General features: G+C 35.5%; 1 protein-coding gene across 1 annotated transcript in view; it reads left to right on the plus strand.

The window, feature by feature from the left end:
- The window catches only part of LOC131076799 (alpha-mannosidase), a 162,077-nt gene extending 148,244 nt beyond the window's left edge, over window positions 1-13,833 (plus strand). Inside the window, exons 26-29 of the mRNA XM_058014130.2 lie at window positions 6,989-7,081; window positions 7,219-7,266; window positions 7,386-7,454; window positions 13,220-13,833. Coding sequence (XP_057870113.2) covers window positions 6,989-7,081; window positions 7,219-7,266; window positions 7,386-7,454; window positions 13,220-13,414 — 405 coding nt within the window. The 3' untranslated portion in view covers window positions 13,415-13,833. The remainder of the gene's footprint in view (window positions 1-6,988; window positions 7,082-7,218; window positions 7,267-7,385; window positions 7,455-13,219) is intronic.
- Window positions 13,834-18,014: the final 4,181 nt, after the last annotated feature.

The raw sequence follows: 18,014 nt of genomic DNA on the forward strand, positions 1-18,014 counted from the left end.
TTGACCACTGTATTGCTTCCTACACCACTGCAGATTTACCAGCAAGGCGATATACTTCTACATCTTTGGCGACTATTCTGGGGGCAAGTTTGATGAAGATTCGGTTACTATCATTGGAGATCTCAGTCTGAATATTACAACAGCAAGACAGCTTCAGGAGTAATTCAGATTGGAGGCACATTGGAGGATTATTCACTTGATTCTACACATCGCTGATATCAGGTTCATTTGCTAGTTAATTCTCCTATGTAATGCAGGAGTATAATTGCAGTTTGAATGTCCTCAGAATAACTGAGAATTGGTCTTTTATGGTAGCCCATAATGTTCATGAAATGTTTTGGAAATTGTCCATGAAATTCGTCTATCATATGCAATAAGAATAAGGGAGTCTTTTTTATTGCATCTCATTATGATATCTTCATATTATGAGGACGAGTGCCAGCTGTTTAACATAATGCCTACTAGCTATTAGATGTTTGATTTGAACGATGAAATGACATACTATGGTTATATAAGCTTGCTTGGCTGTCATCTCCCTCGAGGAATTAATTGAAGTTATTCCTTCATGTTAAATGTAAGATTGTTGAGACCTTTATAAATCTGAAAACTACTGAGACAGCAGCAGTTAACAGAATTACACTCAGTGTATCAGCAAATATCTCCTTGTTTTCAGTCATCTTTAGATAGGGGATATTACACTCTTCAAGTGAATTAGATGGCATGATCATGCATTCAGGAGGTTTACCAAGAGGGGGATTTCCAAAAATCTTCCTCTTTTTTGTGATTAGTGCTTGAATGTTTGCAGAGTAGCTTCCCTTTCTTCAAGTGGATTTGATGGCATTATCAAACACTCTGCTGCCCATTCCACTTGATCATGGCGGATCAGCCGCTCCATCCTCTTCAGTGATACAATTTTGCGACCACCATTAGACATTCCTCGCAACACTACCCTCTTCCCATCGGACATGAATTCAATTCCATGGTTTGCAGATTTAGAGTGATCTCACCAAGAGATCTTAGCCACTCAATGCTAAGGACTGCATCATCAGTCCCTCCTATGCTCACCACAAAGAAGTCATCTTGAATCTCATGATTTCCCAACTTCAAGGACATGTTGGAAATCATTCGATTGCATGATATGGTGGAGCCATCAGCTACTATGACTTTGAATTATTCAACTTCTTCAGTCACTAGCCCTCTCTTAGCAACAATTCTTTCATCAATGAAGTTATGAGTTGCTCCTATATCAATAAGAGCTATGACACGGTGCTCTCCCAACACTCCCCTAACTTTGGGACTCATTCTTGTGAAGGCTTGAGAGTTGAGCAACCACACCTCTATCATCTTGTTCACTTAGGCCCTTCAGGAGCCTCTTCATACTTGCTGTCCTCAATTTCAGTTTGCTGTTCGGAGATTTCAGAATCTGATCCATCAATTGAATAGGACTCCATTTGATGTAAATTACCTTTCCCATGACACTTATGTCCCAAAGCGCAAGGTTCTCTGCAAGAATAGCACAAATTCTTCCTCCGGAGCTCTTGGCGGAGCTCGTCATCCATCCGAGAGGGAAACTTCTTGGTCTGATTTGAAAAGTTCTTTTTATCCTTTTGGAAAGGAAAAGGCTTGGACTGAAATTTAGTTTTAGGAGCAGCCAACTCCATACTCCTTGATTTCTTGATTGCTTCTGCTAAGGTGGGCGGATCAAAAGCTTTTACCCAACCTTTCAAGGGCTGTTGAAGTCCTTCAGTGAATAAGACCACTAGCCTCTTCTCAAAAATACTATTGACCATACCTGAAAGATTCTTGAATTTGGTTATGTAGTTGTCGTAGGAGCCTTGCTGTTTGAGTTGTGCAAGCTCTCTAAATTTAACCTCTGGGTCCTTAGAATCAAACCTTTCAATCAACTTGTTTGTGAACTAAGCAGATGTAGTTATCAAATTGTGTCCAAGGGTGACCAACCCATGGTACCACCATTCCTGAGCAACACCATCCAAGTGCAGGGTAGCAAACTTAATGGCGTCTTCTTTGGGCATTGGCCTTAAGGACAAATAATTGTCCAACTTCTGGACCCAATCTCTAGCTGTGCACTTATTGCTTCCATCAAAATGTGCTAGAGTGACCTTCCCAAGAGCTTGTTGAAAGTCTTTTGGAGTGGAGTATCTGTTTTTAAACCTCCCTTCCCTTCTCTTGTTTTGATTCATGAATTGATCAAGAGACAAAATGTCTTGGATCTCTGTGGGAAGTGAAGCATACTCCATGAGCACTCCATGTAACATGCTCGTATCTCATCAGCTACTGGGACTTCTACCACAGGTGGCGGTGCTTCCTTTGGAAGGAATACAGGGTGCAAGGGTCTTGACACCGAACCAACTGGTACTCCACCATTGTTGCTACTATGGTTGCTGCCATTCCCATTACCTCTTGAATTGTTAGAGGTACTAACATGGTGTCCATTGGTGTCTTGATTTTGACTTCAACCCCCACTAGTATTCTGATTTAATGTGGCCAGCAACTGGGACATCATGTCCATCATAGTATCAAAATTTTTCTCAACTCTCCCCGCAGCCCCATTGGCACCATTTTGATATGATATTTTCTCTTGCATTGAATCCACTGAATCGACTGAATCAACCTCTTTCTCTTTGTTTCTCAAAACCTCTGAAAAGGTTTCTTCCACTAGCACTGATGGTATCTGAAACTCCTGCCTTCTTTGCTCTCTGTTGTAGTATCTAGTATCTCTGTCACTCATGGAGAACCCTTATCACACAGGCTGGCAAGAAGAGTGGCTCTGATACCACTGTAATATCCCCAATTTTTTGATTTTAATATATTTACAAGCACACCAACACTCATTAGGGTTAGAATAATGAAATCTAAACCAACTGAAAGGAACCCTACACCTTTTGATCACCGAGAGCCCAAGCTGGGAGGGTGAGAGCATACGGTGGCAGGAGATCGTTTGATGCAAACTTTTGAAAATGTTTATTACAATAATGGGCGGCAAGCTAGCCCCTTCCACTTTCCAGTGGGTAAAATAAGGAAACTTGGCGGTAAACCATCCAAGTAAACAAAAACACACTCAAGCACAAATCACTCTACCGCGATATTTCAGCGGGAGGACTTATTACTAAACAAACTCAACTCAACCGCTTATGCAGCGAGAGGACAATACAAAGAAGTTACAAATCAACTCTACCACTTATGCAGCGGGAGGACATGAATGAAAATTACAATCACTCTACCGCTTGTGCAGCGAGAGGACAGTATTATAGAGACAAATGTAGGCGGCAAGCCAACCTCTTCCACTTTTTAGTGGGGGTTTGCTTTACAATCCAGAAATAGCTGTTAGTACAACTATCCAGCCTTACAATAAATAGATACAATGCATTGAAACGAGAGATTATACTATCCAATACTGATGAATACCTCCAAGCTTAACACAATTAGCAAACTCAAACACACTTATAAAGAAATAACGCACCATTGATCACTAAACTAAAAATACAATCTGCTGTTCGCATAACACGCAGAAAACAGCCACTACCAAATTCACTATTATGCTCATAACTCGCCTAAAACTTCATGGAATGACAAAAAAATAGAAGCAAATGATAGCGAAGATTGAGGCGATGCAACTAGAACCTCAATCCTGCACCACGAACACCACCAATGATTTGCATGCAACCGAAGAAAGCCCCAGGAAAAGTACGGTCAGCAAGGAAGTACGATTTGCTGCCAAAAATCAGAATGCACACCAAAAGAGATGCCAAAGTAGAAGAAGGATCGCCCTCCAAATACGCTCCCAACGAGCTAATATCCATAATGATCGATTGCACAGGCAGGGAGATATGAACCAATCTTCGCTTCAGCCACACCAAAACCAGCAACACTGAAAACCACACCACAGACTGAAAATTTGAAGATGCACACTAAAAACTTCACCAACGTTCCACCACCCAGCTAGGTACTCTGTCTCAAGTACGAAACTGACAAAACTAGGGAGCACAACTCCGAAGCTCAAGTGCACTCACCATTCCGACAACATAACAATATGATTTCTTCAAGATAATCAAATGAGGAGCCCATCCCTTGTATTTATAGATTTGTCCATTTGAAATTCAAATGCAAATGGTGCCAAACTCACTTGAAATTCATTTCATTTCATTACATATCCCCCTTAAGACATGGTGTCCACTTTTCCAGCCTCCCTAGTCGAACTTTACCAAGGAACACAAGTTCGAACTTGAGGGAATGTTATAAAGTGTAAAATGATTCATTTGAGCGCCCACCTGACTTAGGAAATAAAATGTGACTTAGGATAAATGATATAATTTTTCCTTCCAAAGTCATACCTCCAAAAATATTCAGTGAAATAATTAAATGTCAAACTTTAGAATAAAGTAATAATATTTAATTAGCAATTATAAATCAACCACTGTTTGCTGCCAAATCAACCATGTGAACTAAAGTGCAAAAAACACTAATCTGAACTGGATTGGAGCTCTGCTCAAGATTGCCAAAAATAGCACAGCCTGAACTGGCACTTACTAAAAATAATAAGTCATGAAAACATCTCCGAAAGACATGCTTGTTGAACCCTATGAGAGAGCTCGGATAATTCAGAAAAACCTTAAAATCCGGTCAGTTGCCACCAACTTATTAAAAATAGTAAGTTCAGAAATCACTTCGGAATAGAATGCATGTCAAACTGCCGTGAAGCTCTCGAAAAACCCAGGAATCCTCAAATTTTTCTTCCAAACTCCAACCAGAACATCCCTGAAAACTACGAAGAATCCTCCTAGAAAATAGGAAACCCTAATTTCTCATTCCTCCAGTCAGCCTAAGGGTTTCCAAAATAGGCTAATGGACCACTTATTACCTCCTACTGAAAAGGGGACATTACAGGTTCATCATAGGAAGAGACCATAATTTTTGTGCTCTTTGAGACAAATATAAGATGGATACTCATATATAGTGATACCTCCATTGGTAGAGTTCCATGTTCCTCCAACCTCTTGCAATCAAAATTCTACCACAGGTTAGCATTTTTATAATTTATAATTTATAATTTCTAACATTCCTACCCTTATTTTGTAGTTTTAAGTCATATTGACATTCTCTCCAATTTCAACAAGTTGTGAGTACTTCTTTCATTGAGTGGAATTGAAAGTAGGTGCTTCTTTATCCACCCAATCAAGTACAGCCAGTTGGCTGCAAAAGAAGCAGAAGATCTGGTCTACGTCCATTCCAACTTGTGCTTCCTATCACATAAGGAAGTTAACTACAAGGGGCAATGGAGAATTGGGATATAGTGCCTAAGTGTGCCAACTTGGATGCATTTATTTTACAGCTTTCCAATTCAATCTAGTTAATGACGAGGCTCCTACAAATGATGTTCATGTAGCTACTGGGTCTGGCTACTACAAATGATGTTCACAAGGCTCCTACAAATTTGAACCAAGTGATGACTTAGATCTAGATGCTTTTGATGAAGAGCAAGATACAATTTTTTGATTGTTTTATTATCGATACACTTATTGCTTCAGCGTGAGAAATTTTTATCATCAACGTTTCGAATCACATTCCGTGATTCATCATCAGGATGAACAAGAATTCATCATTATCATCATATTTCATCTCCTTTGAATTCTTGTTCATCCTAATGATGAATCACATAGTGTGATTCGAAACGTTGATGATAAAAATTGCTCACACAATCGAATCCATAAGCAATAAGTGTATCAAAAATATGGATTGTGGAAATCTCATAGCTCTAATGTTTTATTATTTTCAAGTTTTTTGCAAAGTTGCATGGATATGGATACAGTATCAAATATGGATACGGCTATTTTTGAAGATCCCTAATATGGATATGACTGGATACAACATTCATAAAAAACACATACACATATATTTAACACAGTTTGCTAAGTTATTAGAGGAGATTTTCATCACTTCAAAAGCAATATAGACACATAATTGCTACATAAATAATTATAAGTAGATTTAACATTTTACAATATGCAAAAAATATTAGAGTACATTGGAAGATACCCCAAAAATGGGTCAGTGAAATAGAAAAACATTTCACATGTCTTCCTCATTTGGTGTAGGTTTTGTTTGTACCAAAAAAAATTCAAGGATTGAAGTATTTAAAATTAAGTTTAGGAAGATTTATGTCAATTTTTTTTAAAATCAAATCAAACAGTATCTGGCATGGTTGGAAAATCAAGGTTTTTTGGGCATGTGTGGGTATGGTGTCTAACATGTATCCATGTTGTATCATATCTGTATCCATATCAGGTATGGGGATACATGTGCCTAGGGAGTGGCAGAGGTGTATCTGGCTACTCTGGCTTTTTTTTTAAGATTTGACATATAGATACATGATATAACATTGAATGAATGGTGAAATGTATTTTCAATTTTGTTATTTAACTTACTTCTAGTATCAATTATCAAATATATTTTAAATTCTGTATAGTTACTAGCAATATTTGTTTAAAAAATTGTATATATGCCTGCATATAACACAGAGTCAGACATACCTTTACTCACAAAAATAAATTGGTGTACTGGTAATACCCAAATCCCAAACCCAAACCCAATCCTATACCCTTACCATTACTCAGCTTCCAACGATATGAGTTATAATATAAGAATAACTGATTATAGATGCAGTAAATTATGTAATTGTATTAGTGTTTTTCAGGTTGTTAATGATGTGTCTGTGTGTACATTCATAATTTAAAAATTAAAGTTATATAACTTTCCCCAAGAAACTTACTAAAATTGCAAAATTATTTGAGTTCTTGTATCATTTTTTCTTTGACAAATCAAATGTTTATACCAAGTTCATGTTTATCCTGCTTTAGTTTTGGATATACTTATGTTGCCTTTATACAATATAAAAAAAGTCAGTGTGAAATCTATGGAAATTTTTGCCTTGAATGAATTGAAAATGAAATAGGAAAATTCTATGATGCAGGAAAAAGAAACGAATCTGATAAATATCCCTCAGTATTCGGCATTGCCTCCAGGTTATGAGTTACCACCAAATATTGCAATAATTACACTTCAGGTAGACTTCGCATTCTTTTTGAGAGGATGATGAAGATTTTAATATTTATTTCAAGTAGATAGTTTGGGAGAGTCATTTAGATTTAGTTTTCCTCTTTAAGTCTGTATTATACATTGAGCATGTAATTTGGAGAACAGGAACTGGAGGATAAGCTTACCTTATTGCGTTTAGCGCATCTCTATGAGGTAAATTTGAATTTTCTGTCAACCAAACCATTTTGTTTGTACAAAACAATGGTCTGAAATTGTAACATGATAATTTTTTTTGGCAAAATGTCTGCTTTTTGTTCTGCATTCTTGTGCAGATTGGAGAAGATGACAAATTTTCGACCCCCGCAAGAGTCGATCTTCAAAATCTATTTCCAGGACGCAAGGTATGCTCTTTTGCAAATAGACCTTACCAGCTTCTGATTACCTATTTTTTTGTGTGGATATCCAATTACACCTTTGTAAGATTGATGGCATGTGTTTTTCCTTAGTTGTATAATACTTGCCTAAAACATTTATTCCAATGCACTGTCTTCACACAACCAAAAAACCGTATGTTTCAACTTTCAGGGATTATATTATACGTATCATTAAATGGGTCACTGATGCAATGCAATTTTCAAAACCGAGTTCTGCTGTATATTTCTTTAATTTTGGCTTGTAAAATACACTTTACAGGGGGCATCGCAGGAAATCAGTTAAAATTAATTCCCTTTGGTTCTTTCCACCTCATCAGAGTCATTATTTTCAGTACAAAAGTGATAATGAAACTTTGTTTCTGTATTCTAAATTGAAAGATATGTTGTTTTTGTCATAACCATACATTGCATGGATTATACAAAAAATCTGCTGGGTAAAAAAGGATCAACCTTTGAATGTTGAAATTTAAAATGGTCTTTAGATATGATAAAACAACTGGAAAGCCCGAGGACAATAGTTGGAAACTCTTTACAGAGGATGTCTTTTCAATTGATTAATAATTTTTCAAGTTAATACAGACATTGGGGAATCTAGTTCAATTTGAAGATACTGTAATAACCCACCATAATTGATTCAACAAAATTGAATATATTTTTTTTGTTTGTGTTTAATTCAATCATTATGTTTTATTCAATTGCATACTTTGGGCATCCATCCATTAGGATTAGGCATTCATCCATCCGGGATGAGCATCTAACCATACGGGTTAGGCAATTGTCCATACGGGACATAAGGTTCCATCTATCCAATACGGGATAGGCATCTACCCATACGGGGTAGGCATCTATCCAAACGGGATAGGAGATGCTCTGGCCAGAGACTTAGACTCATCGGGACCATTCGGGCCTGAGCCACTCACTAAGTACTACACTCTTCTAACAGAAGTGCACCGAGGTCGCCGTCCTTAGGAGTAATTAAATAATACAAGCTTGATTTCCGCCTCGGAATTTGGCTTAAAGCCTCGAGAAGTCAAGCGAATCCATACGGGATTCCTTCCGAGTATGCATTGAATTTCTTTTTTCAATTTAATTATATTATCTTACAAATAGGATTCTTACTCAACCAAGCCCAGACCCCACCCACGAACGCCTGAGTACGAGGGACAACTCCGTCCCAAGATTGCCTACATACCCGCTTCGGCACAGGATTAAGGCGTAAAGTATGTAGTTCTATTTTCTATTCTATGGTTTGATGCAAACTGATTTGTGGGTACGCAACCCTTTCTAGGGTCAATGTCCTAGACAGTTTCTCTGCGGTTGCTACCCACGATGGTAGCGCTTAAGCTAAGGCTCAAGATGGCCTATTGCTTGTGGCCTAAAAAAAAAATAGCTAGATCCTAATTCTTATCATGGGCGTCACCCTTGACCAAATCACCAATATCTCTTCAAGATAAAAACAAGAAATCAATTTCGTAAAAGCATTTAACTTAACCATCCCTAAAAGGGTTTACTATGGTTTACCTCAACAGATGTGAAATCATTTTCAAGTTATCTTATTAGATTATCGATCCAAGGGGGATTACCCGCCCCTTGGATTTTAACTTCCAAGTGTCCCTTATTACTCCCCGACGATTTATAGGGACGATGCCACATACGTCGTTGATGCAGCTTTATTAGGCGTTAAGTGCAGTAGTTCAACACGACGACATTACCCGTAAGCGTGACCCAGAGGCACCGTATATATCGAACGTTGCTAGTTTTGGTTTTCCAACTTCCTTTGATTAGTTTCTAAACTAAGAGCTTATGAAAATATCATGCTTGAATATAATTATGAAATGGATGTACATAACTTAAACTTTGCGAGTTTTGGTGACACTTAAATACTATTTGAAAAAGAGAAATATCATTATTCTACAACTAAACAAATTAATACATGTATTGGCATGATAATTGTGAACTTACGTGCAATTGTATGAAGATAATGAATGCGAACTAATATAAATGCCATGCAAAAGTAGCGTCATTTACATACAAAATGAAGAAATGTTTATTCCTATCGTGAGACTTAATTAATTATAGAGTTACTAATTCCACATGAGTGATTAGCTTATACTTTTTTGAAATTTTGGATCAAATCGAAATAATAAGACTTATTTGTTTTTAAGTGAGTCAAAAGTCATTGATCAAATAATCCAATAAATCCCTAAGGGGATGGAGACAATAATAATTTTATGATTCCAATCTCTTACTAATTTATTAACTTTAAAATTTAACTATGCAATTATGAAGATTAACTTTAATTAAAATGATTATATATTTAAAAAAAAAAGAATTATATAAAAATAAAATTAACTTAAATTTTAATTAAAATTATAAAAAAAAACCCATCGCAATTTCCAAGTGTAATGATATATATAAAAAACGCATTGTTTAAATAGTAAATGGGCTGAAATAGGGGATGGGGACCGCGGGTCCCATCACCCCCTGCGGTCCTGCATGCGCAGGCCCGTAGGGGTTGAGGGGACTCCGTGGGCCCCCCCACTCCCCTACGGATCACTGCCGTAACAGTGACCGTAGGGCAGTGGGGGGTACCGCTGTCCCTCCCCGGTGGTTACAATGACCGTCCGTTACACCATGCAGAGTTATTAGCTTTGACTGCCATTAATCATCGGCGTTAATATGCATTTCGCCTTATCTTTTTTTTTTTTCTTTTATTCGAAACGAATTTTTTATATATATATATATATATATATAACAAAGGAGTATTGACTTATGAAAATAAAACATGAATAATATAGGAAATCAAATAACTGTTTAATTTAATTTAATTAGACATAGAGAATAGATTTTTAAACAATAAGGATAAAACAATAAGAGTTCATTCACAGGAGTGAATAACCCAGAGAGTTATTCACAGAGATAAAACAATCCAAGAAAATAAAAAGATAGATGCTTATGCTGGGAAATGTATTTTAATCTAATTTTCAATCTAAAATTTACAGAGATAAACTTATATTTTGCTTCCTCACAGAGATAAATAATCTAGAGAAAATAAATCATTTCCAGCGATGTACAGATGAAAGATAGATGATTATGCTGGTAAATGCAAGCTCATAAGGTGTATTTACAATCCATTTTCCAATCTAAAATTTACAGAGACAAACTTATATTTTGCTTCCTCACAGAGATAGATAATCCAGAGAAAATAAATCGTTTCCAGCCATGTACAGATGAAAGATAGATGATTATGCTGGTAAATGCAAGCTCATAAGGTGTATTTACAATCCATTTTTCAATCTAAAATTTACAGAGATAAACATATATTTTGCTTCCTCACAGAGATAGATAATCCAGAGAAAATAAATCGTTTCCAGCCATGTACAGATGAAAGATAGATGATTATGCTGGTAAATGCAAGCTCATAAGGTGTATTTACAATCCATTTTTCAATCTAAAATTTACAGAGACAACCAAAATAACAAGTATACTGAGATTTGCAAGGAAGCTAACTTATTCCTACAGGAAGATTTGATTCGTCCATAGCAAGAAAAAAAGTAAGATTTTATTCTTTAAATTTAATTCACAGTGTGCATATAAAATAAGATTAATCTAATATACAACAATTAGATAAGAAACAAGATTTTAATTCTTCAAACTAACAAAATCCAATCTATTGAAAGACAATATTTTAATTCTTCAAACTAAGCCACAACAAAATCCAATTTATAGTAAGGAATTGAAAACAGATTTCAAACTAATTTTAGCAATGTATTAAACCAAGATTGATCTAATTTAATTCATAGCAAAAGTAAAAATGCATGATTCAAAATAAAACTAAATAAGAAGAAAAACCTGGATACTTGCAAACGAAGAATCCCCTATGAATCCTTCAATCAGCCTCCCTTGATCTTCAAACTTGAAAAAATTCCTCCAAAGAAAATCTTAGCTATTTTCAAAATGAAATATGACTACCAAAGAAAAAGATTACTTGAGAGAAGAATTTCTTTATGGAATAACCAACTCCCTTTTTTGAAAACTTGTATATCTTTTATAAGAAAAATCCCTCTATTCCACTACCTAAATTTTTAATTAAAAAAAAGAGATTCTTTCCCAATTTTGGCCTTCATGCAAATTGATTAGACTTAGTGGGAGGAGTTACATGCAAGGTGGTGGAGAAGCCTCTAGAAGCTTCTTATTCTTCCTACAACATGTGCCATAATTTGGGTGAGGAAAATTAAATAAACAATTAAAAAAAAGTATATTTTCCATGTGTGTGTGTGTTTTATTATTTTTATCCCTTTATAATATTCATTCAATAGTTTATCCAAAAGAAATATAATAGAGTTTGTATTTTAAATCCAAGGGTGATAAAGGAGGGTTGTGACAGATACGACCTAGTATTGATCGTGGAATCGTGATTTGATCTCCAACAATTTTGGTAGGCTTAACGAATGCAATAAATGAGTATAATAAATAAAGACTTTTATTTGTCCCATTGGGAAAACCTCAAATGTTGAGTATATAGTGTTCTAAAGTTAGGGCCTTGATGGCTGTTGACATTTATTGGTGACTTGTGAAGAGGAATATTGAAGTCATTCATACAAATATTTGTGACACTCTAGAAATAAATGTTCTTGAATTAGATAGATGAGGCAGCAAGTAAACACTCTGGGTTTGTGCAGTTGATTTCTCGATATTATTTTTTTGTTTCCTTGTGATTTTATTATTTTATGTCATTTAAAAGAAAATTGAAGTTCAAATAAATAAACATATTATTGGGGCATGTCAACTGAGGGGACTTGCACTCAGCTTCGACTGTTAGGGCATGTCACATCTGCAATATGGATATCATATTTTACCCAGTTTCATTCTGTTATTGTGTCTCTTGAATAGTTGAACCTGGGTTGTCCATATGAATTTCTTGATGCTTTATCTCTTAAGCTCATTATTAAACAATTTACTGCTATGATTTTGCATGTACAAAAACTGTCTTAATTTAATGTCTCTAGTTAGTTAGTATATATACATGTTTTATAACTTCTCTTCATAAATATGATGTCAGTGTGTTTCATATGACCATATTATCACCAAGCTTCAATCGCTATGTCATTTTGGTCGATTCGTTACGTTTTATTCTATGATAACTATTGAGAAAATAAACACACTAAGCTCTAAGAATGGAATAAGGTCTTGAAAATGTAATCATAACAATTTAAAATATTGTGGAGAATAATTCATGCATAATATATGATTACCCTTTATTGTTGGTATTTTTTTTCCAGAGAAATTTTTAATGGAGAGTTATTATAACAAATACGATTGAATATATCATTATGGCTTTATCTAATTAAATATTTGCCTTTTAGGTCCGTGCATTATCTTTACTCTCCCATCTTTCATTCACATCTCATGGGTGATTGATACATTTGCATTGATCCATCGAAATGGCTATCCAGCGAGAATGGCCCATTTATTCTTTATTAGAAGTGCTCAAATATGAAACTTAGCAGCAATTCTGTTTGTTGCATAGACACTCCTTGAGTCATGTACACATAAGGGGATTAAAAAATAGCATGTACGCATATTCACATTTTTTTGAGTCAGAATATGAAGAACGGTAGAGAGCTATGGTCCATTTTATGATTTTAAATGGTCGAGTCAAGATTAAAGGGCATATTTGCACTTAATTGTTGAAAAATATTATTGAAACAATTTTTTGTGTGATTTTGTAGATTGAAGAAGTTGTCGAGCTCAACCTTTCAGGGGTTCAGAAAAAGTCAGAAATGACGTCATTGGACTGGCGAATTGAAGGTGAAGAGAATGATATGCACGAGGCACCTAAGAGAAACAAAATAATGAATGATGAATATCTTGTGGAATTAGCGCCTATGGAAATCAGAACCTTTCAACTTGAGTTTGACGACTGAGGAAGTGCTATATGAGATTTAACAGTTAAAAGAACCCATGTCCATTAATTTTATATTGACTGGCGTCATTCAAATTATCTGGTTATCAGAAAATAATTTCCTTGGTATTTACATTAAAAGCATCATGCCATGAAAGCATTTTGCTTTGATAAAGTTCGGACAGAATTTCAAGATGAACTATTTTTAAGGGAAGATTTACAATATGGAATTTGGAAAAGGATACAAAGGTAGAATAATTAAAGTCCTTATAAAAGTCTAAAGCAGTATCTCATTCAAATGTTCCGATCTTAACAACATTGGCATGAACGTTATCATTTTTCATTTCAACGTCATTATAGCATTTAAAATGCCCTATATATTGAGTTATATAATAATTCTGATTTGGCATCTAATATCCAGATCCTGTTTTATTTGTTTCACCTTGGAATTGCCTCCTCTTCTCATTGAGGAGATATTTGATCTTTAAAATATCCTCTTTTAATTAATAAGGTATTTAGTAATCCCCTTCATCAAAATTACACTGAACGTCCTTGAATCCACATGACAGAATGATTAACGTTCAGTAAGTGTCAGTTGGTCTACACATGATTGTCCACCCTCTCAAAACATTAACAAATAACATAAGTGATGAGTGCAATTAATGATAGTCCTTGTTATTTCATTAATCTCAATTGAGCATGGATATTGTTGACAATGTGATAACATATTGTTGGCTAGCATGCCCAGTTTTAATTTCTGACTCCCAAAAGTTGATGTAGAGCTGGAACATGTCGTCTTCTATTGTGGTCATTATGAATTGGTGATGGAACTCGTTGCAGATGATTGTTGGAATACGAGGATGCTGAAGTTGGATCCACGATGAGAAGATGAATACATGAATCAGTTACAGGGAATTTCCACTGAATTGATGAGTTGTTGAATGTGATTAACTGTTGTTGCAAGCATAGAAGCAAAAAATGCGAAAAGAACATTATTACTCGTGAGAAAAGGTAAGGGCACGCCAAGTCAAACCAGCAAGTCTTTCTTTTTGACATTTGATTGGGTTTTGATGAAAATATTTGTAACTCTGCAATTCGCTTTGAAGTACCCAGTTCCATTTTGTCAAACCAGCAAGTCTTTCTTTTTGACATTTGATTGGGTTTTGATGAAAATATTTGTAACTCTGCAATTCGCTTTGAAGTACCCAGTTCCTTTTTTTCATCATATTTTATTTGTTTCAAATTGTTGTTTTCACATAACCTGTGCAATTCAATTCCATTCACACTCTAGTTTTCCCATGTCAGTGCCACGCAAATGGAATGCTACCATGGTTGCATTGCTTGCAAGTATAATGTATGTTCTAAAATTATATATATATATATAGTGACTAAACAGAATGATATTGATATATGTTATAACATTGAATGTGTTGAAACAATGTAGCTTTGGTAAGATAAATGATTGAATGAGAGATAGTAGACATCATAATCATCTTTATAAGCATTTCTATCATCGATCGAGATATAATCGTATTTGCTATGCAATGATTTCATTTATATGCTGTGATTGTAATCGGTTCTGCATATCTATTCTAGTTGTCATATGACAACACTAATTAGTGTTGCCATATGATAACTACAATAGTTATCGTATTAGCATATTTTTGCTCTTATACCGATCCATAATCGGGTTGCATTTACCATCGATTACCATGAAATAGCATTAAGAATAGACTGATTAGTGATCGGTTAATGATAACTAAAATTGCATTAGAATCTAACCGATTCATTATCGGTTACAATGATAATCCAACTGCATTAAATCACAAACGGATTAGCATCGATTATCATTTGTTATGTATCGGTATATATATATATATATATCGATAGTTATTGGTTTGCATTATGAAGGGGCACCACCCTTGATCAAGACATGTCATGAGACATGTCAGGTCAAGGCATGCCTTGATCTTACAAGGCAATGCCTATATATATGTGCTGTGAATAATGCTGGAGAAATATTGAAATCAATAAATATTATCTACAGCCACCTGCAAACAAAGAACTTTCAGTTCATAATCAGAAATAACTAGAGAGCATACATTAATAGCATTGAATATTTGTCTAAGGAATTAAAAGAAAGACAAAATCCTTAACATTCCACTTTTGAACATAAATTTGAATACTTTAACATGGTATCAGAGCCAGATTGATCGAACCTAAGGCATTCAAATTTGAGAAGTTCAAATTGAGGATATAGACATCACATTTCCATGGCTAACGCTATGAGATTTGAGGATAGACTTGAAGGAGGCGACAATTTCTCAGTATGGAAATTTAGAATTAAGATGATTATAAAAGAGAATAAAGTTGAATCATTTGTAAGAGTTGAATCTAAAGAACCAAAGAATGAACCTGACAAATCGACATGGATCGAGGGTAATGAAACTGCCATGAAAATCATAGTTGATGGAGTGAGAAATCATATTATGCCTATCATAACGAAACATGAAACTGCCTACCATATGTTCAAAGCACTTGAAAGTGCATTTGAGATAACCAATGCAAGTAGAACCTTGGCTCTAAAAAGAGAAATAAATCATATAAGTATGAACAAAGGAGAATCAATCAATGCCTATTTCATGTGGATATCAGCCCTAAGGGATGAACTGGCAACACTTGGATATGAGATCCAAAGCAAAGAGTTAACACTCATTGCCTTACATGGGTTGCCTAGTACATGGGAAACATTCGTCTAAGGTATCAGTGCAAAGGTTAAATATCCGAAATTTGAGAGGCTAAGAGCAGATTGTCTTCAAGAGAAGTCAAGGTTAAATAAGAAAGGGATCAAACAAAAGAATATAGATGAAGATCTCCATGTACTAAATACAAACTCCAACAAGAAAAGCAAGAAGAAACATTTCAAGAAGAGGAAGAACCGACGTGAGAAAGGGTCATCTAAGAAAGACATCTCCCACATTCAGTGCTTTAGGTGTGATCAATATGGGCACTATGCAGCGAAATGTTCGAATAGAATCAAACAACAAGCTACATTTGTAAAAGTGAAAAGGGAAGAACATGACTTCGAGAAGCATGTATTTTACTCTGCCCTCTCTAGTCGAGTATCCAATAAATCTAACACTTACAATGGGTCTTCAAGACACATAACTAGGTATAGAGAATTATTGGATTCCATGTTAGAAGAAATTGATGAAGAAGTAACAATTGGTGATGACTCTGCACATCCAGTGAAAGGCGTCGGTACCTACACCATTAAGCTGAAATCTGACATGTCCCTCCAACTCACCGGAGTCCTATTCGTTCCTAGCATCAAGAGAAACTTAATCTCCATATCTGCACTTGAAGATGATGGGTACAAAATAACCTTCATGAATGGTAAAGTTCTAGCATGGCCACAAAACTCTTCCATCAAGAAGGCTATAACGATAGGGCATAGAAAATGCTACTTATACGACGTATGTACTGAATCTAACCTAGCCCTACTACATGAGATTTCAGATTCAAATGAAATTTGGCATAGAAGATTAGGTCATTTAAACTTTCGTGCTTTATGTTCAATGGAAAAATTAGTAATTGGTTTGCCTAATTTAAAACAATACCATTCCGGTATATGTAAGGGGTGTGCCCTAGGCAAAAATACTAAGAGTTCCGTTCAGAATAGTTCTAGGAAAACGAGCAATGTTTTGGAACTAGTTCATTCTGACCTATGTGGGCCATTGTCTGTACCATCATTAGGAGGGTTCCTTTATTATGTAATATTCTCTGATGACTTCTGCAGGAAGACCTGGATCTACTTCCTTAAACGTAAAGAATCTAAAGAGATTCTCAAGAGATTTAAGGAATTCAAATCCCTCTCTGAAAACTTTTCCGAAAAGAAAACAAAAGTCCTAAGAACTGATAATGGGAGGGAATATATCTCAGACATCTTTAGGGAATTTTGTAAAGAAGCTAGGATTAAGAGGGAGTTCACAGTTCCTTACAACCCCCAACAAAATGGGGTTGTTGAAAGGAAAAATAGAACCATTGTAGAAGCAGCCAAAGCCATGCTCCTTGATCAGAACTTAGAAACTCCTTTGGGCAGAAGCCTCCAACACTGCTGTTTACATACAAAATAGATGTCCTCATTCCCACATTGAAGACAAGACCCCTGAAGAAGTCTTCATCGAGATAAAGCCAGATATCACCCACTTTAGAATATTTGGCTGCCCTGTTTACTTTCACATACCTAAAGAGAAAAGGACAAAACCAGAACCCTCTGGAAGAAAAGGAATCTTTGTTGGATATAGTGAAACCTCTAAAGCTTACATAATTTTTGTACCTGGACATAGCAATATTGAACTTAATAGAGATGTTATATTTGAAAAAGACAACCTTCAAAAGAGCTAAATACTCTATTGAGTCAGAAATCTATGCCCCATCTTCAAACCTAGAAGAGGATCCCACTCCTGAGATTCAGAGGGAGTGTTCAGAAGAAAATGAAGTACAAATGCCTCCCCAAGAAATCCCTAAGACCTCTATCGGCTCACAAAACAATGGAGAATGCAAGGGACTTTGCAGCTCCTTCAAGGACTTTTAGAGAAAGTAAGAGGCCCCGAAGATTT

This window comes from Cryptomeria japonica, chromosome 11 (genome assembly GCF_030272615.1).
Source record: "Cryptomeria japonica chromosome 11, Sugi_1.0, whole genome shotgun sequence".
NCBI classification, from domain to species: Eukaryota; Viridiplantae; Streptophyta; class Pinopsida; order Cupressales; family Cupressaceae; genus Cryptomeria; species Cryptomeria japonica.